This window comes from Schistocerca gregaria, chromosome X (assembly GCF_023897955.1).
Source record: "Schistocerca gregaria isolate iqSchGreg1 chromosome X, iqSchGreg1.2, whole genome shotgun sequence".
Taxonomy (NCBI): domain Eukaryota; kingdom Metazoa; phylum Arthropoda; class Insecta; order Orthoptera; family Acrididae; genus Schistocerca; species Schistocerca gregaria.
In genome coordinates, this window is record NC_064931.1 from 282,027,301 (window position 1) to 282,051,890 (window position 24,590).

The window sequence follows — 24,590 nt, forward strand, 5'->3', positions numbered from 1 at the left end:
GACCATAATATAATCTATCTGTGACCTTCCTGTGTCTCCCGGCCTCTTTCACATATACAACTTTTATTTATGATCCTGAATGCAGGTGTTAGCAATGGTTAAATTATGTTCTGTGCAAAATTCTACCTGTCGACTTCCTCTTTCATTCCTTTCCCCTAGCTCATGTTCTCCTACTATTTTATCTTCTCTTCCTTTTCCTACTATGATATTCTAGTCCACTATCACAATTAATTTTTACCTTGACTATTTAAATAATTTATTTTATGTCATTATACACTCTATCTCTGCATCATTAACTGTGCTAGTTGGAGTACAAACTTTCACTACTGTGGTGAGTGTTGTAATTGTGTCTATCTTGGCTACGATAATGAGTGGCTATGCTGTTCATAGTAGCTTACCTGCGTTTATATTTTCGTATTACCTACTAGCTGAAACTTCAGTTGCCCAGGTATTTGTTTATTCCAGTCTTTTGTGCGTCCATCTCCTTTTCCCTGCACTTTCTGCCCATCACTTCCCCTCCCCTCTCCTTCTCCTCCTTCCCCGTCTACCTGTCCATCTCCTTCTCCGCTTTCTCTGTGTCCAGCAACTGCCCCTCTCTACCTGCCCATCTCCTCATGCCCACTCTCTCTGTCCACCTCCTCTCCCACCCCTTCTCTATCCGTCATTACGTTATCACCCCCACCCGCATCCCACTGGAGGATGGTCGTTTTTACTTCCACAGTTTGTATTACAAAATAGTAAGTTGAAATTGAATTAGGGGCGTAGGACAAGACGTTTAACATGTGTATATTGCATACATATAGGTGCGATTTTCTGCAGTTTTACCCTACACGACTCAAGAGAAGATATTATAATTATTTGTGGCTTGATATTAGGCACCAAAACGCGCTGAAAAACTTATTGGCTAGCGCCGTACTCATTCCTTAAGGAATTGAACTCCTCTGTATAAAAACAGGCGCTACAGTCTCGAACTGGGGGACCGCTATGGTCGCAGGTTTGAATCCTGCCTCGGGCATGGATGTGTGTGATGTCCTTAGGTTAGTTAAGTTTAAGTAGTTCTGAGTTTTAGGGGACTTATGACCACAGCAGTTTAGTCCCATAGTGCTCAGAGCCATTTGAACCACTTTTTTTATAAGTGAATAATCGGTCCCCATGCGACAGCACGCACTACCAAAAACGCCGCGCGTACATAAGCAATTTTTCAGGGCCTCCTATCTCGGGTTCTGTCTGTGATAGAAAGGCAGGGTCAAGTCTTTTCGGCTAGGGACGATTTGTATATCCAACAGTAGGATAATCGTACTGCAATTGTCGTACGGTACAGGGTCAAAGTCTCAATATTACACGCTTAGTTCAGCTTAGGCAAATGGAGAAAATCAGTAGGTTAGTTTTGTATTAGATGTGGTATAAGACGCGCCTCAAGGGGGTTATGCAGATGTACCATCTAGTTCATGGATGGTTCCTCAGAAAACCGGTAAAGTGCGTGTTTCAGATATTTTCGCCGTAAGGGGGGGGGGGGAGGGAATATATAAGAAAGCTATCTCAATAAATTTCTCAAACTTTGACGGTATTTTCTCTACGTATTATCTTGAAGTGACATCTTCCCGTTTTCAAAAATATGTATCCGTTATCGGGAAACACCCCCAAAACATGGATTTTGGCTACCAAATCCGAGCCACGGATTTCAAATCGGCTACACACTGCAAATGGCTGAAATTTTTACGATTTGTTTCTAAAATACTGATAGCGAACGAACTTGAAAATTTCCTCGATTTGTTTATCCGTTTCAAGATACAGATGTTCAAAGATACCCTACTTGTAGAATTAAAGTATGCACATAAGGCCGGCCAGTGTGGCCGAGCGGTTCTAGGAGCTACAGTCTGGAACCGCGCGACCGCTACGGTCGCAGGTTCGAATCCTGCCTCGGCCAAGGATATGTGTGATGTCCTTAGGTTAGTTAGGTTGAAGTAGTTATAAGTTCTAGGGGACTGATGACCACAGCAGCTAAGTCCCATAGTGCTCAGAGCCATTCGAACCATATGCTCATAAAATCCGGTGTGAGACAAAAGCGTAATTTATATAGTGAGTTAGCATAGAGGAATACGCTATAAATAATCTCCGTTATCTTCAGAAGGGTTCTGGGAATCCCATGATATAGTACTGAAACGTAGGCAAAATTTTTGTGCATGTAGAATTAATTGCGTTATTTGAATTTCACGTAAGTAAATAATAATAATTTTATTGACCCGAAGAATTCTTTTCATATGAGTGACATGCCTTCCTGCAGTATGTAAAAGGAGGGAAAGAGCGGAATCAGCTAACTCATTTCTATCTTTCTCAGAACCTTTAAAAACGTTCCTAAAATTTTTGGCTTGAGAACGTATTCACGCTTTTTTATGCTGAGAGAGAAAGTGACTGTGGCAGTTCGAAAGCGGCAAAAAAGTGGTAAATACTGGAATATAGTAGACAGAGGCTGTGTTATATAAAGAGTGAAGGAGCCAGTGCTAGTGTGATAGGAAGAGAGGGACACAGTGGCAGTGGAACATTTGTGAGAGTGACAGAAAAGTCCTATGACAAGAGTGAAAAATATAGTGCCAGTGGGAGAGGAATAAAGAGAAAGAGAAAGTGGAAGTGGGTGATAAGCAGTGATAATGAGAGACAGAGTATATGACAATGACAAAAAGGAAGAGATAAATAGTGACAGTGAGAAGAGACACCAGCAGTAGGAAGGAAGAATGTGATATTAGCAGTAAGAGAGCGAGGGCAAGGCGCTAGTAGTAGAACAGAACGATGGGGACCGTGGGTGTGAGGCAGGATACAGTGAAAGTCAGGAGACACAAAGAGATAATCATAATGCAATATTGCAGTGCCTGTTATTAAGAAAAACTACGCTGTGTTTCTTCGGGTATGGTTGCATGTTCTAAAGATCATTGCATCGTTATTCTTAACAACACAGCCACTGCAGTGTTGAATTTATCCCCAATAGCAGTCAGTGACTTTGAGTTACTCTATACGGAAATTACATTAAGTGCACGAGTACAGGTCCTAACGCAGGAACGAAGAACAGGTCCTGACGCAGGAACGAAGACATGTGGAAATTTGGTTGTGACCGTGAGGCGTGCACGGATAGCCAAAGTAATTAAGGCGACCACTCACGCACAGTCGGAAATCCGGGTTCGAGTCGTCGTCCGGAGTAAATTTTAATTGTATTATTCTGTTATGCAGCTGATGACCGTTCGTATTCACAACTTCGAATACATTTCATGTATGCTGACAACAAGTTGAGCTGAATGAGTGAGTGAGTACGGGCAACTGGGAGTAGATGGGTACAAGCGACTTACTGCGATGGACTAGTGAGCGTGAGCGAGTTACAGTCAGGGGAGCTTGTGGGAGTGAAAAGTGAACTGTATGTTAAAAAGAGCGTGAATTGTTCTCATGCTAGACTTCTTGGGAGAAATTTTAAAGGTGCTGAAGATAGGTGAATGAGACAGCTGGTACTTTACTTTTCAGTCAGACTCTTTCAATTAAGCAGGAGTATATTAGCCACTTTTGTGCTGCGATAGGAACATTTCTCCGGTGGGGCAGTACGTATTTGATGTGAAGCATGTAAGCGAGAAAAAATTTAGATAAGATTTGAAATTATATTTAAGGTTTGTTGGAAGTCACTAAGTGCTCTCATTGTCAAACATTCAATGATTGTAGTCTTGGTAATTTAGATTGGGTTTTAAGAAAAGTTATTTCTTAACTCATCACAGTGCTTATTATGTTATGTCTTTTGAACTATGTGTAGTACAATGATACACTTTTCGAGGAACATTCAGTTGTATATGTAGATACGGTCTGTAAAATGCGTTGCGAACAGAGTTAGTGGTAAGGAAGTAGTAAATTTAAAAAATCGTGCCTGATGCGTCTGTTCTACGGCATAAAAAGTGAAAAAATCGTGTTTTGCGGAGTTTCATACAGAAAAAGTTTAGTAAAGGATTGGAATTATGTGTAAATTTATAGCATGATGCAAAGTGCTCTTACCCTCAAATACTGGATTCACACAGTCTGGGTACTTGGGCGCAGTGCTCACTCCTACCCCCATCTCTGGTGGTTCCTGTCCCAACAAAGCCTGTATCCAGATAGCACGAGACATATGTCACCAACATGGTTGAAATCGACTCAGTAGCTTAGATGGAGATGCACCGATGACCCCATGTTCACCTGACCAAATCCTGTTCCTCCTGCCACCGAATTTCATCTGAGTCGCACTACGTCTAACATCGACCTATCCCTAATTTTTAAATTTTCCGACCTACTCTCCCAATTAAATGATTTATCTTCCAAAGCACCAACCCATTCAATGCCAGTTTGGTTTTTCCTGGTTAAGACATCCTCCTGAGCACTCCACTCCTGGAGATCCGAACGCAGAATAACTTAGCACCGGAATATTTTACCCAACATGATTCCATCATCATTTAATCATACCGTAGAGCTTCAGACCCTCGCATAAAATAACGGCTGTAGTTTGCCCCTGGTTTGAGCCTTTCGAACCAGCACAGCAAGGCAATGTTGGCTGATGGTACAACGCCAGATCAGTCAATCATCCAGACTGTTGCTTCTTACAACTGCTTCTCTTTAGCAAGCAGATGTTTGTCTGGCTCCTCAACACACACCCCTGAGTTGTCGTTGCTGGTACGGTACGGCTATCTATATCACTGAGGTACGCAAGCCACCCCAACTCGCCAGGGCCGGTGGTTCATAGGGAAGGATTAGAAGATTCAGAAATCGCTGTTTATGAACACAATTACGACCGTGCTTCATCTCCTAAATATGTAAGCGCTATATGTGCATTACAAATAAATCCAGTAATGAGACCAGATTACAGGACTAGCAAAATGCAAAGAACATTTTACGTCAAGAGAAGTAAGCATATCAGAAGTAACCTGTTGGGAAAATCCAGCAACAAAGAAACGAAATTCTGGTTAATTAAAGAATAATCCATGAATCTAAGGTTTACGATTGGAGGCTGCAAGTTTTGGTACTAGAAGCGTCTGAAATGTTTGACATGGACAATTTCATACCTTTAATTATACAGAGATAACGGGAGCAGATTTTAAATTGTAAGACATTTCCAGGGGAAGCTATGGACCACAATTTATTGGTTATGAACTGTACATTAAAACTTAAGGAATTGCAAAAAGGTGGGAAATTAAGCAGATGGGACCTAAATAAGATGAAAGACCCAGAGGTTGGTGCAAGTTTCAGACGGAGCATTGGGCAGCGATTGACTAGAATAGGAAAAGGATTACAGTAGAAGGCGTATGGATAGCTTTGAGAGAGGAAATATTGAAGGTAGCTGAGGATAAAATAGGTAAAAAGACAAGGTCTAATTGAAATCCTTGAATAACGCAGGAGATGCTGAATATAACTGATGAAAGGAAAAATATAAAAATGTAGCAAATAAAGCAGGATAAAGAGAATACAAACGTCTAAAAAATGAGAGTGACAGGAAGTGCAAAATTGCTTAGCAAGAATGGCTGTAGGACAAATAAAAGGACTAAGAAGCATATATCACTAGGGCAAAGATAGATACTGCCTACAGGGAAATTAAAGAGGCCTTTGGACAAAAGAGAAGCAGCTGTATGTATATCAAGAACTCAGTCCTAAGCAAAGAACGGGAAGCTGAAAGATGGAAGGCGTATGTTAGGGTCTAAACAAGGAGATAGACTTGCAGGCAATATCATAGAAATGGAAGAGGACGTAGATGAAGGGGATTGGGAGAAATGATACTGCGAGAAGAATTCGTCAGAATACTAAACGATCTAAGTTGAAACAAGGCCCCGGCAGTAGACGCCTTTCCGTTAGACCTACTGCTAGCGTTGGGAGAGCCAGTCATGACAAATATCTTCCATCTGGTGTGCAAGATGTATAAAACATTCGAAATGCCCTTTGACTTCAAGATGCATGTAGTAATTCCAATTCCAAAGAAAGCAGGTGCTGACAGGTGTGAATGTTACCGAACTATCTTTTAATAAGTCATTATTGCAAAATAGTTACACGAATGCTTTAGAGAAAAATGGGAAAACTGGCAGAGACAATACTGACCCTACGACTCATCTCTGAAGACAGATTAAGGAAAGACTAACCTACTTTTATAACATTTATAGACTTAGGGAAAGCTTTTGACAATGCTAACTGCCATACTCTTCTCGAAATTCTGAAGGTAGCAGGAGCAAAAAACAGGGAGCCAAAGGCTATTCACAACTCATTCAGTAACCAGACAGCAATTATAACAGTTGAGGGCGTCACAAAAAGCAGTGATTGCGAAGGGAGTGAGACAGGACTATAGCCTATCTCCAATGTTATTCAATACGTAAACTGAGAAAGTGGTAAAGGAACCAAAGTAAAGTATCGAGAACGAATTAAAGTTCAGGGAGAAGGAATAAAAACTTTGCGGTTTGCCGATAACATTGTAATTCTGTCAGAGACAGCAATTGGTTTGGAAGGGCAGCTGAACAGATTGGACAGTGTTTTGAATGATTGAAATAAGATGAACATCAACAAAAGCAAAACGAGGATAATAGAATGTAACCAAATTAAATCGGGCGATACTGAAGAAATTAGATTAGGAAACGCGACAATTAAATTAGTAGATGAGCTTTGCTGTTTGGGCAGTAAAATAACTGATGATGGTCGAAACAGAGAGGATATAAAATGTAGACTGGAAATGTCAAGAAAAGCGTTTCTGAAGAAGAGAAATTTGATAACGTCGAATTCAGATTCAAGTTTTAGGAAGTCTTTCCTGAAGTGTTTGTATGGAGTGTAGGCATGTATGGAAGTGAAACATGGACGATAAACAGTTTAGGCCAGAAGAGAATAGAATCTTTTGAGATATGGTGCTACAGAAGAATGCTGAAGATTGCATAGGCAGATAACATTGCTAATGAGATAGTGTTGAACAGAATTGGAGATAAAAGAAATCTGTTACACAACCTGAGTAGAAGGAGGCATCAGTTGATAGGACACATTCAGAGACATCAACGGATCACCAGTTCAGTATTGGAGGGCAATTTCGGGGGAGGGGGGACTAAAAACCGTAGGAGGAGACCAAGAGATGAATACAGTAAGCAGATTCAGAAGGATGTAAGTTGCATTATTTATTCGGAAATGAAGAGGCTTGCACAGGATAGAGTAGCAAGTAGAGCTGCATTAAATCACTCTTCGGACGGAAGATAGCCACAACACCATTACATTTGGCTACACCCTTAAGATCGAATATAGAATTTTTGCTGGCATAGTATTCCAACAATCAAAAGTACGCATATATGAACGTATTGCCGGGAAACTGCAATTTTTGAGGCAATTGTAAGTTTCTGTAAATGCTATCTTCGAAACAACGCTGGATTTCACCTTGTACTTAATGCGCAGTATCGACCCAGTTGTGTAATGATAACACTTTATCTATATCTTACTTGTCCACATACATTTACTGTGTCTTGGAACCGTCAACAGAGTTTCGAGATAACACTTTCTAGCACGTTTAGCGATACTTAGGTTACATGGGGTCTCTGACAGGCATCAAAGCGTCTGAGTTGTTTTTCTATAACATAGGGTACAAATGTCGCGTTTATGGCATTGCATTGTAAATATCACCTACAGCCTACCTTCTCCTCTTAATGAAGGAAAAAAGTTTGAGATCTGAGACACGAAAATCAAATGGATTTTCCTTCTCTTTGAATCACGTCGCTATTAATAGGTAGCTGGCCCTACTCGTCTCCTCTACGGAGAGCATATTTTCTTTTTAGGGTTTTCTTACTTTCCACGTATTCTTTAACGTTTGGATACTAATGTCATAATAATTATCAAAATACAAATCCACTCCCATAACCCAAGTCTGTCGCTTGAGTTATGGCACTGTACCCGGCGGTAGGAAATAGTCTTCAACTGTGTTTGATGGACAAAATGGGGACTGCTGGTGTCGTGAAGTTCCTGAGAATCCCAGTGTGCTCCAACAAATCAAAACATTGCGCCAAGCTTCATAGTGTAAACATATGTAGCACTGTTGATGCTTTGCTGTCTGTCGGAAACGGTTAATTAGTTCGGCCGTTCGCTTGGCACTGTTTAACACGACTATGCTATGTGAGGGCACCAGAAATTTCTGTTTACCGGCATGACGCTGAGTACACCCTATTTAACTCCTCCCACGATCTCCACAATCAAAATTAGTTGTCAGAAATGGGAACCGAACTAAGATTCTTTTCATGGTAGTCAGGTATATTAACTGTTCAGAGGCGGACACCCACTATTTCACTCAGGAGTATTATAAAACTGTTGAATGAATTTGTAATTATGCGGTTTAGAGATGTGCTGCGTAGCTCTGGCGCTATAATCTCGCTTCTTAGGTGTACCAAAGTATTTACCTTCAAACAATATTGTCCCGTGAGACGGGACTAAAGCCGTATTTTGCCCACGTATCAAGTCCCTGGACGAAAAAATTCAAACACCAAAATGGTCTTTGTTGGTAGAACAAAGCGCGTTGTAGTGGTAGAGCACGCTTTCTCCCTCCCCTTGTCCCCGTGTTGGTAGAGCACCCTAGAAAAAAGGGTGTTGCTATACCGCCTGGGCTTGGAAGCCTCTGCATCAAAGTTACTTACAGCTGTGACTCAAGCAGTCAGTTTGAATATGGATTAATCAAAAGTTTATTATAGGGATGTAGACGAAAAAGAATGTCCGTACCAGAATCGTAACAACTGGAAGAGCACAATTTTGACCCACCAGTTCAAATGTATTCGGCATTTAATATTTACAAACAAACAGAAAAATGATTACCTGGAGGCAAGAATGAATCACTATTCAGTATCAAGTTTTACATGGGATCAAGCATAAACTAAAAATAACAGTTGCAAAATGGCGCCAGGAAAATTCTATATGGTAACACGATTGAGAGTGAGAAATTATAGAAATGAAGAGCAAAAGTGGAGCATGGAAGTCTACTACTTCGCCTGTATGCCGTAGTACCTCGCAGTGTTATGCAGATGCGATCGGCGGTCGTGAATCACGTACACATACTTGATTTTCAGAGATTATTCCTACTCCAATTAGTGCGTAAGGACTTAGAGCCAGACTTTCGTCAACATGGTGCCTACCGAGCCAGACATTCGTCGACATGACGCCTACCACGAAGTCCTCTGTTTTAGCTACTGATACATGGACGCTACGCGATCACTGCTCCAGGACACCGACAAAAGACACTTAACGACATTGTTCGGTTGTATTTAAAAACGCAGTCCCAGCAAGAAAACGACAAACTGTCAGTGTAAGCACTGTTTTGTATTGCCGCTCTAAATTGTTGTTCCAATAAAGAGCTATGTCCATATTACAAGCAAAGTCTGTGGGAACTCTCCAGATCTGTTAGGAGGCCATATCCTTGCTGGTCCTAGCCCCTAATTACCCCCCACGATGGTATACCTGCGCTACTAGGTTATTTCTTCAAGCCGCGGAGCCTATCTAAAGGTCACCGCTGCTTGGCGACCATCAATAATGACAGTCTGAAAAGAGTTGCATTGTAATTATTCAGGTCCATAATTACTCCTCTACGGATGATGTGTGGTTTAAGCTGTCCTTAATTTTAATGTATATCTTAATTCCCTAAAAGACTAAAAGTAGTATCACAATGTGATACCAATTTAACTGAAGAAATGAGATAAGGAAAAATATTAAGCCGCGAAGTATGAGCGGTACTTACCACGTTGCGCATCTCCTCTTCTACGGCCAGGAGGTTGTTCTTAGAGTAGTCGACGTATGTGACATTGGGAGACTTGGAAACGGCAGATGGGCTGATATAGACGAGGCTGGGGTTCTCGCTGATGCGAACATGGCGGAGGAACGGCAGCCTGGTGAGGGCATGTGAGTCGATCTCCGCTAGTGTGCTGGACCTGGACAGGCTGATGCTTCCCACGCGGACTCGGTTGAGCGACCGTGGGCGCAGCGTGGTGATCTGTGTGCCGTCCATGTTCAAGTACCCCACGTAGCCGACACGCGACAGTGCAGCCTGCGGAAGCGAACGGAAACCGTTGTGCCCCAGCATCAGCCGAGAGATGTTGAGCCCGTCCAGCGAGGTCTCCTCCATGGTGACGATCTTGTTGTAGGACAGGTCGAGCATGCGCATCACCAGTGGCAGCAACAGGTTGTCGTAGCGGCTGAGCTGGTTGCCTGCCAGGCGCAGCACCTGCAGCTTGGGGGAGTCCTTGAACGTGTGCTGATCCAACACTGCTATCTGGTTGTAGCTCAAGTCGATATCGATCACCTCGGGCAGCAGGAACGAAGTAGGCGAAATGACGCGAATGCCGTTGCTGGAGAGGTTGAGGAACCTGAGCGCCGGTAGGTCCAGGAAGAAGGAGCGCAGTGTGTTGTGTGACAGGTCCATGGAGCGCAGGCACATAGCAGAAGTGCGACCGGAACCGCGAATCTGAAAAACAGCATAAGAAACGCTCTCGGTATACATTGGAATTAAGCCTGGTTTATATGGATAGACTAAGTTGCGAAACTCTTTTCCTGAAACCAGCGGGGCGAAACTAGTTACGTAAATTGCCTACTACCTGGCGACATCAGTGTACACTTCAGTTTCGAAATGTTTTGAGTGCCAAAACAGACTGTCGTCTCTAGCATTGAATTTGGGTAGTTAAACTAGTAGTGATGGATTTCAAACTTCCAATAACAACAAAGGGAAAAGGTTAAAACGTATCTGAGTTTGTAACTGAATGAAAGAATGGCGCCGGCTCGGGTGCTCAGCGCATTGTTGAGAGGAACCGTTGTTTAAATCTCCAGAAGCTACTTGGTGCACATACGAATGACATCACAACAAATTTCAGCTCTTAACTGAATTCAATGTGCAGTAAAGATAGAAGATGCAGTACTGCGTCTATACAGTATCAATATCGCCTTTTAAAGACTACAAATGGCATTTTTTTTTTTGAAATGTCTGTGATATCATCTCTTTCGGAAGTTCTTTTTCCCCGAGCTTTCATACATCGAAACTCTTCGCCTGGTATGTGCTCTAATTTTATATTTTCACCATTACTTCTTCATTGTATCCTCTGGGTTTTTTACGTATTTTCGTACCTATGCTTTTTGTGGAGCTGGGTATTTCGTCAGTCTCTTCAGAATAGTTTCATATTGGCTTAAAAGTATCTGCAGTATATTAGAAATGCACAAGAGTATATACACTACTGGCCATTAAAATTGCTGCACAACGAAGATGACGTGCTACAGGCGCGAAATTTAACCGACAGGACGAAGATGCTGTGATATGGAAATGATTAGCGTTTCAGAGCATTCACACAAGGTTGGCGCCGGTGGCAACACCAACAACGTGCTGACATGAGACAAGTTTCCAACCGAGTTCTCATACGCAAACTGCAGTTGACCGGCGTTGCCTGATGAAACGTTGTTGTGATGTCTCGTGTAAGGACGAGAAATGCGTACCATCACGTTTCCGACTTTTATAGAGGTCGGATTGTGGCCTATCGCGATTGCGGTTTATCGTATCGCGAAATTGCTCCTCGCGTTGGTCGAGATCCAATGACTGTAAGCAGAATATGGAATCGGTGGGTTCAGGAGGGTAATACGGAACGCCGTGCTCGATTCCAACGGCCTCGTATCACTAGCAGTCGAGATGACAGGCATCTTATCCGCATGGCTGTAACGGATCGTGCAGCCACGTCTCAACAGATGGGGACGTTTGGAAGACAATAACCATCTGCACGAACAATTCGACGACGTTTGCAGCAGCGTGGACTATCAGCTCGGAGACCATGGCTGCGGTTACCCTTGACGCTGAATCACAGACAGGAGCACCTGCGATGTTGTACTCAACGACCAACCTAGGTGCACGAATGGCAAAACGTCATATTTTGAGATGAATCTAGGTTCTGTTTACAGCATCATGATGTTTGGCGACATCGCGGTGAACGCACATTGGAAGCGTGTATTCGTCATTGCCATACTGGCGTATCACCCGGGTTGATGGTATGGGGTGCCATTGGTTACACGTCTCGGTCACCTCTTGTTCGCATTGACGGCACTTTGAACAGTGGACGTTACATTTCAGATTTGTTACGACCCGTAGCTCTACCCTTCATTCGATCCCTGCGAAACCCTACATTTCAGCAGGATAATGCACGGCCGCATGTTGCAGGTCCTGTATGGGTCTTTCTGGATACAGAAAATGTTCGATTGCTGCTCTGGCCAGCATATTCTCCAGATCTATCACCAATTGAAAACGTCTGGTAAATGGTGGGCGAGCAACTGGCTCGTGTATCGTGTTGAAGCCGTATGGGCAACTGTACCTGTACACACCGTCCAAGCTCAGTTTGACTCATGCCCAGGGGTATCAAGACCGTTATTACGGCCAGAGGTGGTTGTTCTGGTTGCTAATTTTTCAGGATCAATGCACCTAAATTGCGTGAAAATGTAATCACATGTCAGTTCTAGCATAATATATTTGTCCAATGAATACCCGTTTACCTTCTGCATTTCTTCTTGGTGTAGCAATTTTAATGCCCAGTTGTGTATGTTAACCTCACATGTCTTATTGTTCCTTACAGATTTTTTTTATTTTTATTTTTGCCTGTAGCTCCGATATCATCAAACCTTTGAAATTGATAACATTTCGTCGCAGTTTGTTCTTCTAATTATTGTCAATAAAGTTCTACAGGTCGTAATCCATAACACAACTACCGGCCGCGGTGGCCGAGCGGTTCCAAGCGCTTCATTCCGGAACCGCGCGACTGTTACGGTCGCTGGTTCGCATACTGCCTCGGGGAGGATGTTTGTGATGTCCTTAGGTTAGTTAGGTTTAAATAGTTCTAAGTTCTAGGGGACTGATGACCTCAGCTGTTTAGTCCCATAGTGCTCAGAGACATTTTGAACCTTAACACATTTGCTAGAAAACCAACTGTTTTCCCAGTTTTCCACTTTATGCCGTATTTATTTAAATAAAACCCAACCCAAGAACATGTGCAACTGATAGTTTCGTTCCACGAAAGTTGGAACGCGGCAAAACTGAATATTTCCATGAACGACATCCGTTACCGTGCCATGCGTATGTGTGTGTACATGAGCGTGGCAGGACATTTCTGAAACTTAGTTTCTAAGCTTAGTGTCTCCTTGTAAACTGGGCCTGAATTTAGTATTGCGTGAATGTCATTCAGTTCGTGAAGTAAAAAGAACACTATCCAGGACTGACAAGTTTAAGAAGGCTCCTACTATGATTGGCCGATCATACCTCGACCAATAAAGGGCAGTATTTTAGCATCACACATCATGTGTGAGGTGGGAATCTACAAGGGTTGTCCAGAAAGTAAGTCCCGATCGGTCGCTAAATGGAAACCACAGTGAAAATCAGAAACATTGTATCTGGAAGAGTTAGCTACACTTTCCAGATACTTCTCTACATAGTCGCCGCTCCAACTTAGACATTTGTGGAAGCGTTATACCAGGTTTCCAACACCATCATCATAGAAGGCAGCCGCCTGTCCTTTCCGATAATTTTCTAGGCTGGACTATAGCGCGTAGCCTGCGCCCAAGTGTTGTCTTCGTATCTAGCGTTTCATGTGAACAGAGGTGATACTCAGGACGAGTCAATTAGGGCTGTGTTGTGTGTGATCGAACACTTCTCATCGAAAAGGCTGCAGGAGCGTCTTCACTGCCCCCGCAGAGAATGGCTGAGAATTGCCATGAAGAAGGACGTGCTTGGCGGTTGTGTTAGGTGGGCTGCATTCGTTAAGGCGAAACTCTCAGTGGGCCTCTCTACTTGGTGGGAGACATCGCTGTTCTAGGCACCTTTGCTCCTTCACAGTGCGCTCTCAACTGAAAAGAGGGTCATGATGCGATCGACGGTCATACTAGAGACACTACCCAACACATCTGTGCAAAGGTCATCGGGTTAAAACGTGGTGTCCATTTCACGACCGATGGGAACTTACTTTCTGGACAACCCTCGTATATGGGCTAAGTGCTGGGAGTGCCACGCCCACATAAATAGACACTTTGCATTTTTGAATAATTAATTAGGGCAGTAATGACAAGTACCAGCATGGATGTGAACAAATTAGCGGTTCATCGCGCTATACTAACAGAGATGACTACGAGATGAGCAATGAGAATATGCTGTATTGCGTTAAGTGCAAATATTTTTTGCGGATCGAGTTTCTTACAGTACTGTACTCAGGGTGTCGGTGACGGGAAGCCAGCAGCGTGTTAGCCTGAAGATTCTCCAGTATCCCAGGGGTGTTGGCATAGCCAGGGCGGTCTCCAGTGGCAGGGCTTTGATGCCGGCCGACTGGCAGGCTGCATTACCGGCAGAACACTGCTAGGCAAGCAGAACGTCTCCCCAAAGCGAATAATACAGGGAGACGCTGTTTCCCCCTCGGTCGTGTTGCCCTGGGCTAACAAAAACGTCGCGGTCGACATTACCAGCAAAGAATGTACCTCTGCGAATGTCCCCCTCCATTTTTTTTTTTTTTTTTTTTTTTTTTTTAGCGTGGGACAGATGAGCGGAATGTGTCCGTTTAGACGCTGGCACCGAAGAAGCTTCTGTAAAGTTCTTCCGACGAGCGGCGACTCCCGACGTGACAAAAGCGGTGTTTCCTGCGCACTCACAGTCTAGCGGGAGTGGCGCTCATTTGTGAAAAATTTGTTAGAATGTTGCGATTGGACAGCCACAGCAGGGGAGATGAGAGACTTCCTTTTCAGCGTCTGACCGCTAAGAAGACAATATTCTGTACCGGGTGATACTGAGTGATTGCGGAATAGCTGGGTACCTTATCCGGAACTCCGCATAATTTCGCACGCCGCTGTGGCTGCAGAGACATCACACCTGATCGTCATAACAACTCAACGGGAACAGCCGGATATGGATCCTGTCGTGAAGCATAAGAGCAGAATAGGTAATATACGCAGCTCTGGCCGTAGCACGATCAGCTTTGCAGCTCACAGAAGTTAAAACGGTGGCCATTGACCTACTGAGCATCGCAGAACATTCTAGCATTATGTCTGTGATTAGATACAGATGGAAAGTACGTGACCTTGAATCTTGTGCTCTCATTCAGTTAAGGGGAAGTGCCAATCCGCATCGCTAGGTTTTATAGTCAAATCTTCGAGTTCTACTCCTTTCTCCTTATTAAGTTATTAACCTATCCACATTCAAGAGACATCACCTCGTTTGTGCAATTTATGAGCATATGTAAATTCTCAAATGGAATGAATCTGATTATCTCTCCCGGTATTTCAGACTACCTACATTGATTCACCAACCCTATCCTACAACCTGATTAAAATTTTGGTGGGGTTAATTTGATGTTAATAATATACACCCACAAGTACTTCCTACGAGGCAAGCGACCTCACCCAGTCTAATTATTCAACAGAGGCATGCACTGCATAGTCAGATGTCATTAAGCGCACAAGAATCGCATTGGGGGAATTTGGAACAGAATTCCGAGTTCAGCAAATAGTTCATTTGCATATCGCCTCACGGTAGCAAAGGAAACTCGGAGGTCGCTCCCCACATGAATTAAAGTCTTATCAAGAGAGACCAATGACCCTTATATTACAAGTTCTCCTTTAATTACTGTTGTAAAACTTGTGCTATGCTGAGACACATGTTTTTCACAGATTTTCCTAAGTTTTGAAGCATTTTAGTGACAAACTGCAGGTGTCTATTCTCAGTAGGAATACTCCATATCCACTTGGGTGTGCTATGTGAACTTAAATCACTGAGAGAAATGCGCATGCAGGAAATATTATTCATATGTGAAAACGCTATGTCCACTTGATTGTGTTACACTAACTGTAACCCATTCAAATAAACAGAAAATGTGCCACAAAAGGATACAGGCTTGCTTTTGCGATTCAGCCATCGTGATATGGGTTTTCTACTGTATTTCCAAATCACTCAAAAAGAATGCCAGGATACAGTCTACTGCTTCCCGAAAGCAAAGGCTATTCTTTTTTACCCATTGCTAAATTGATAAATGTAAACAGGTTTCTATGCCGTAGGTTTATTATTGTTATTTTAAGGACTTTTCATTGGTCTCTCTTTCATTGCGATGATTCTTTTGTATATTTTCCGTTAATGTAAAGATATAATCTGTGGACATATGGTATTGTTACATAATAAAAGTAAATATACACATGAAATATTTTCATTTAACGAATTATACAGTCGTATCTTGATAGGACTGCTCCATATTTAAAAGTGAAAAGGGAACAAACTGAATTTTTTCATTAATTTTTTCTGAATACTAACCGTTCTTGGGATAACTGCGTCATCGTCAGGTAATATTTGACTTGTGTCTACAAAGACACTTGTGGTGACGCTAGTCAATTTCTTGATGATAGTGTAATAAGTAAAAACTGATTAGTAATGAAGAAAGAATAATCGAATCAAAAGTAATTTTCACGCTTTTCACCTTAAAAATATTTTGAGTAAATGGCAGTGTTATGTACGAAACTACTGGACGTGTCAGTTAGGATCAAAACTTTTATTTTATAACACAAATTCACACATAACACCGTATCCAATACTTACACAAAATAAAATTTGAATAACCGTTCCATTAGAGCATGGATGCATCACTGAGTTATATGAGAATCTGTTGTGATTCTTGTTCTAGTTGTCCTCTGAGATTTAAGCAATATTAACGTTCACCTAGAGCAGAAGAAATGTATAATCTTCTTAGCTGGATCTATAAGATCATAAAATTCTGATAATTAAAGGCAGAATAAAATACTGCTATTATGTTAGGTCGAAATTTCACTCAAGACTGGAAAAGAGTGCGTAAGACTGACACTAGTGACTTTTACAAATCATATGCAAATTTTGGTGTTTATACCATACCAATATATAAGTTTGCTATATTCTATTACAACTTTTAATGTACCGTATAAGAATATATTGTTATGGGAGGCCAGCGAGTAGGTAGCCTCGAAAGCAGACTCATCGAACTACGCCATTTGGTCGCATAGCGTGAGGACGACCGGGGCGAGCCAGAGCCGTATATATATATATATATATATATATATATATATATATATATATATATATATATATATATATAGATATATATATATATATATATATAGAGAGAGAGAGAGAGAGAGAGAGAGAGAGAGGGGGGGGGAGGGGGGAGGTTCGCTGACTACGCTCTGTTAACTGTTTAAATATGAATATACAGCACCAACCGTGCTGATAACGTTACTTGCACTGAGAGCTTGTTAACAATAATTTTAATATCACTCAGTTCATCAGGAAATGATAACTACAAATTTTAGGTAGTGCCAGTGGTTACTGGTGGAAAGGATGGACCAGAGGGCAGACGCCAAACTGCTAAAGACAGTTCACTGCTAGCCTACGATCGATTTCCGAGGAGGTAATACATGAATCCGTGTATAGAATCTGATGTCATGTAAAGACGGAAAAGTTTGTTGAAAAATTGTTTCCGGTGATGTACTTGATGATGTTGTTTTAATCAAAGACAGTCTACGTTCGGTTTTCAAGGTGGCAACAGACGAACTGGTGCGTGAAGAGCATCTCCGTATAAAGACGGAAATAATTGTTAAAGTTACCTCTGAAAACATATTTGTGCGATCTCGTGCTGATTCTACGGTCGTGTGAAGTATTTTTGTGACTTTTACGGTTCTAGGGAACTAATGACTCATGAGCAGGACTCTTGTTATGAATATTAACTATAGACTCGCTCTAGGAATCGTTTTATTAATTTTGTGATTAATGGTAAAACAAATTAGTTGGCATCCCAACATTTTACAGTTGCCGGCCGGAGTGGCCGTGCGGTTGTAGGCACTTCAGTCTGGAACCGCGTGACCGCTACGGTCACAGGTTCGAATCCTGCCTCGGGCATTGATGTGTGTGACGTCCTTAGGTTGGTTAGGTTTAAGCAGTTCTACGTTCTAGGGGACTGATGACCACAGATGTTAAGTCCCATAGTGCTCAGAGCCATTTGAACCATTTTACAGTTCTTGTTATGCTTAGCATTTAGACCGACCCACTTGTCACATTACTATGCACTGTTTATGTCACCGTTTAAGCTTGCGACCGACGGAGAAGAAACTAAGAAGGGACAACGGCTACGGGACATCTATAGAAGACATAAGGTAAGCGAGTTACCTCCAATTGTGACAGGGAAAATGATCTCAGCCGTTTCTTGCTAATATCCACCGTATTTGTTAATCCTGGCACATCTTTAAAGTGGAAAATTTCATTTACCCTATCCACTGTGTAGCTTATAGGGGTCGAATCCGCGTTTGCTGTGAGACTATATTTTACAGCTACCCTAATATTTGTTACAGAGTGCGACGCAATAATATGTAGTAGTGTCCAACAAAACACTTACCACTAAAAATTAATTCTAGCTTGGGTATGAGCAATTTTTCACCATTGACACAATTTGGGATATTCCGTTGAGGAACAGATTGTAGCACTTCGAAATACCTCAAGGTTACAGAAAAATTAAAAGAGAGGGTATAAATTAATAAACGCAGTATATATATCAAAGTAACACTTTTTGTGCAGTTAATAGAAAAACAGAAGTTAAATTATAACACGTAAAATTTTGTACACTTTCATTCACTGGAATTCATACTACACAGTCGTAGACGAAAGAGCCTATCATTCAATGAAATGGAGCGTTCGCTTTTTAAGAGGGAATACAGACACATGAAAGCAGCTGATATATTACTTTCTGCAGAATGTCTACGCAAATCCCAATAAAGCGACCACTATGTGCAGTAAGAAAAACTGCCGAGAATCACGATCTGAGATCAACACAATTATTCACAAATTGTTCACATCATCGGTTTTAGCTCAAAAACCCAGAAAATTTTTTTCTTCAGCAATGAAATCACAAAGTAACTGTGAAATGACAAAATGTTCGCCAGACAATAGTAGGGATATATTGTCTAATTTTATTCCAAAATCGGTTTCGGAATACAATCCGCTGTTAAGCACTTACAAAATGCTTAGGCATCAAAAGGAAAATATCATTAAGTAAACTTCGTCTTACTGGATTGGATAATGATTGTGTACATTAACAGATGATTTCACATTTGCGTTGAAGACCTACGAGCCTACCGAAGAAGAGAGAGGACAGCACAAATAGCTGCCACTTCACATGAGAGAGTAGAGGGCAAGTCATACAGCGTGGACCTGAAGATTATAGAGAACCCATGGAGAAATAATAAGGAATTTTGTTATTAAACGAGTACTTTTTCATTTTGTTTCCATAGCGGGTTTCTACTGCCTACGACCCACAGACGATCACTGCGCTCAACATTAAAGTACTGAACAGGCTCCGAGATGTATTAAAGTGTCACTCATTAGAACTTGCATCGAAATGTTGACATAAAATGCCACACAAGGAAGTCGTCTCCCCTAGCGTTCTGAAAAGTTTCCTATAGTTGTGCGCGTATACGTGATTGGCCAGCTCATACCATTATTATCTCCGATAAAAGTACTTAATAGTAACTTTCATAGCTGTAGCATGATTCCCTGTTTTCCTACACCAAGGAAGTTTTACTCTGAGAGCATTTGTTTCTTATGGCAATGTGCTCTGCGGTACCTACAAGCTTTGTGACTGGTAGACGTCTCAATTTTTTAGCTGCGCTTTCGAAAAGCATCTTCTTTATGAATGTTATCATCATCCCTACAGACGGGCCAAACACGTTATGAGTTTATGTGCATCCCATACGGTCAGACGATACCACCAGCTAGCCCTCTATAGTAGATTCAGGGTCGAAATCTATTTTGAACATCCCAACTGTTATGATCTACTGTGCATTTCTCTTGCCTTTCTCTGTGTATGGGACCGGCTCGGTGGCTCGTCTGTCACATTCATAACAACATAATACAGTAATCCACATAACAGGAACCTGAATTTCCCTTGAAGCAAAGTGGCAGTCATAAGGCATACATAAATTCTGAATACGTCGAAATGGTTTTGGTTGGCTCTTGGTGCATAACAATTTTAGTGGTCCCATACGTTTGGAGGTGAAGCAAAGTTGCTTTGAACATCAGCGCAGATGGTAACATTCGTTTGGTGAAAGCCGCTTGGTATCTGTGATACTATAGCTGCATCTCGGTCATCTTACTGAGTGTAATTTGTACGACTTGTAGATTTGAATTTGTCTGGCACTGCTTTATACAATACACAGCTATATTACTTATTTTATACCGTAGATTTCGGTCAGTTTCAGACTACCCCCGGATCAAAAATGACTAATCAATATGAAATGTTCTTTTGTATTGCAACATATCTTGTAATCAATATGTCCTTTGCCGTGTTATGTAAACATTAAGAAAAGAGCATTAAAGTTTAAAGTTTACATTGGAAGACAGAGGTCGTGTTGGTTATAATGCATATTATACTGTAACAGAACATCTTAGAATGAATAGTTATTGCAGTTGTGTCTAACTGAGCTTATGTGACAGATAAGGGTACATTATTCCATGCTGTTTCAACCCAGCGCCAGAGTTCATCAGTCGTCGTAGCTGAGAGGTTGTAGAATGTAAGAAAGCCTTTAGGCCACCTATTACTACATGTTTTCAGTTGGTGAGATGTCTGGAGAGCTTGCTGGCCGGGGCAACACCCGAACGTCTTCTGACCAAGATGGATCACAACAGCACGGCCATCTTATGGTCTTGTATTATCGATCATGTTGAAAGATGACGTCAAGGAGACCTCGAAGACAGGCGAAGAGGGGTTAAACTGTAATAGAATGTCAAATGAAACACGTTTCAGCTGTCTAATTTTCAAACTGTTAATTTATTTGGCTACCAGTTTCGGCGATTTACTACGCCATCTTCAGTCCCCCCGACCGACGTGTAGGAAGAACCTTGGTTCCGGTCAAAATGGGGGTCAACAATCGAAAACTGGTATCTGTTGATTTATGCTTGATACATCGATCACTTCAACCATCATCTTCGAATGCTGGCCCCTATTTCCACCGAAAGCGAGGTTGAAGTCTTCCTAACGTAGGTAAGGGGTCCTGGAGATGGCGTAGTAAGTCGCCGAAAGTGGTAGCCAAACAAAATAACAACTTGGAAATTAGACAGCTGAACGGTGTTTTATTTGACATACTGTAAGGAACGCTACCATCCCTGAAAAGATCTACATACAGAGACTTTAATCGTTCTTTCTCCTTTTTTTTCGAATATAGGGATTAGTCAACTGCCGTCAACCCTCTGAAATGTAGCAAGTACTGTCCAGGTAACCGACTATGCGATCAAGAAATAATCGTGTTCTGCACGCAGTGGCATCCCATACGATAACGCCAGGTACTGGGCTTGTATAACGATGACCAGTTCAATAGGGCGACATTTGTTTTCCATGGAGTCTCGACGTACGGATAAGCCTTTTGTGATTCCACACGCAAGGTCGGGGTTTGTCTGAAAAGACATGGTACTATTGTTGTGTCAAGTAATACTGCATGGCCGAGTAACCAATATGCGAGTCCTTTCAGGCCTCAGTGACACGGGGCTAGTGAGATCCTATATGCCATTGCGCTGTTGTGCTGAAACGTTGCACAATTACATATACAAACACACTTCACGTCAATTTGTCATTTGTTGCATGCTTTGGTCATGGTGGTGCGATTTTAATAGCGACAAGTTTAATATGTTTTAAATTTTTCATACAAACATCTCCAGAACGCCAAGGTAAATATTTCTAAAATACTTATTGAAACAATATCAGTTTCATTTAGTCAAATCTGATAACTAGTGGTCATTTTTCCGTTATTTCTATCTGTTGCTTCAAAATTCGTGGAAGTGTGTCCCGTGTATGCAATTAAATGAAAGGCGTTTTGTTTCTGCCATACGCGTTTCGCTTCTTTTATTTGTTAAGCATCTTGAATGGCGATTTTCAGAATTATTATTTCATGTGTGTGGTCCTGGAGATGCGTTCACTCGGTCCTCATGTTTCAGCTAGCCGATTTCCAGCGTTTTTTCACTGACATTAATTATAGCATATCACTCGCACTTTCCATTTTGTGGTAAACATGTGTGTGAAAACAGTGCGAGTGATGTGTTATAATAAATGTGTGGAAGTACTAGCAACACTAGAAACCGCCACTGAAGATACTTTAAAAATAAAAGAAGCGAAACGCGAATGGCAAAAACAAATTGTCTTTCATTTAGTTGCATAGATGTTAACACACCTCCATGAATTAATAATTAGTTGCGATCACATTTGAGGACCATCTTCAGATCTAAAAATAATATCGTAATAAACAACTACTTCAGTATATAAGATAGATTGAAAATACGAGCTGAAAAGTAATGATTACGAATTTTTAAGTGAAAACTCTTACAGTTTTTTAAATGAAACAAACGTTATAAACGTGTTACATCTTTACCCTCCTGTTCTACATATTTGCAGCCCACTGTTGCTACAGGGCTCCGAATTGTAGCCTGTAACATGGTGGTGTGGGAAGTAACTATTTCGGTGGGTGAGAAACAGCATGCAGTAATTGAGTTTCGAATTCCACGAGTTGTTCCACGCATGGAAAACCCTCTCCTCCTGCATGCCAGTGCCAGAGTACACATGGGTACTGCGACATCTGTAACAAACCAACGCCTTGGGTTCCCTGTCATCCATCATCCTCCATACAGTCCCGACTTAGCATAGATAATGTTGCGGCTCCGTCAACAAAGTAAAACATTCTACAGTGACGATATCAAGAAACTGGTCTCTTGTTGGGCAGGATGACTATGCTGAGAAATGTATATATTAACATAAAGAACAAAGATGTATAACTTCATAGCGTTTGTTTCATTTAAAAGAGGTTAAGAGTTTTCGCATAAAAAAATTTGGAAGCGTTACTTTTCAGAATGCCCTCGTAGATGATCTCCAAATGCTCTTGTTATTTGGTGATGAAACAGGTTCTTCAAATGACGTCCCAAAAGTTTTACCAGATTGTTCGATATAATGTTTATGTCAGTCATTGCTTTTAATTTTATACACTTGATGCGCTAAATTTACAACTTAGATTACTTGTATGATGTTTTAGTTTAAACCGAAGAGTTTCATTTTTGGGAAAATCTATTATTAATCCACTTCCTAAACTATAAACTATTTTGTATCTGACACACTTCCTGTGTGTTCGATTGGCAAGTAAACAGATTTTTGCGTTACATGTTCCTCTTTTAACGAAACAGTATCTGTTTTCCACGTGTCCTCTATTCCAATTTTTATAAACATTTGAGTGACTACTTCTACCTTTTAACCATTTGTTATAATGAGTCGCATAATAATACTTATTCCACTTTTCATGTCCTACTTACTCAACGGTAGCTTAAGCAACCCTATAACTGGTGTATGTCAACTAAGATCTGAAGATGATTATAACAATGAGGCTGTTAAAACAAATATTTTAAAGATTTAAACAGTCGCCGCATCTCTTGCGACAGTATGCCAGTCATTATCACGTTAAATAGTTATTTCTGTCCTATGACAGGTAGTTTTTGTTGAGTTGAATGTTACACTTCATGACTATTTCCAACAAGTCTGACCAATCTTTGTTATGTTCACTGTTAAAAATACAGCGATGTGTATATGTAGAACACATATTATCGGTGACACAGTGTATATTGCAATATTTATTGTGGAAATAATATTAAATACAGACGTCCTAGCCTGTGCTTGGGGGCGTCAAACCAGATATTTGTCGTATTTTAACCATACAGTATACACAGTGCTCACCAGGCAGCGCTGTTTTAGGCCAAGTGGCAATCTTTGTTTTATATTCTCTATTAAAAATAGGCAGATAGTTACAGATACATTTGCATTATTAGCTTGAAATGACTTTTGTGGTGAGGTCCAAGTGTGTTAATTTCTCTTCACTCTGTGAAATGCTTATTCAAAATCCGACTGCAAGAAGGTATATTATTTCTCCTCCCCTCTCAGATGAAAAAAATAATTACCTTGAATCGCGGATTTACACTTATAAATCATTTTAAGTTTTCAGGGAATAAAAGTTGTTAAAATTAGGTCTTCGTTACATGTAGTGCTGGATCTTTATCCCAGAATTTATCGCAAAATATGTAATTATTAGTTCATTCACCAATAATGTGCATTAATACGTCTATTAAAAGAAAATTTCGTCAGAATATCCCATAACACTTCACGTGGTCACCATTATGACATTTTGTAGGCCGTATTTCAACTAGTAATAGAGGAAAATAATGTGAATAGCCATTCGTAAAAAAGGTAAAAGTGCCATTGTAAGTACCAAACAAGATGAGATAAATACATGGTATACTTGATAAATTAATTTCTCGTCTAAGAAACAAGATAAATGTAAACACTATTTCATATGAGTGATGTACTGAATACTCGTAGAATGATCAGAATTTCATTAACATCACTAGGATATGGTACTAAGAAAACTACACGTGTTATTTGAAGAAACAAGTTTCAAACTTAAATTGCGCTTTTAGTTTTAAAAATGAAATATTCATACGAAGAATAATAAACAAACACTAAACACTAAATATTTAACACTGAATAAAGAAACCTGAAAGATCAATGATA

General features: G+C 41.0%; 1 protein-coding gene across 1 annotated transcript in view; it reads right to left on the reverse strand.

Moving 5' to 3' along the window:
- The window catches only part of LOC126298031 (leucine-rich repeat neuronal protein 1-like), a 274,823-nt gene that overhangs the window by 125,508 nt on the left and 124,725 nt on the right, over positions 1-24,590 (reverse strand). Inside the window, exon 3 of the mRNA XM_049989352.1 lies at positions 9,728-10,450. Within this exon, the coding sequence (XP_049845309.1) occupies positions 9,728-10,450 (723 nt within the window). The remainder of the gene's footprint in view (positions 1-9,727; positions 10,451-24,590) is intronic.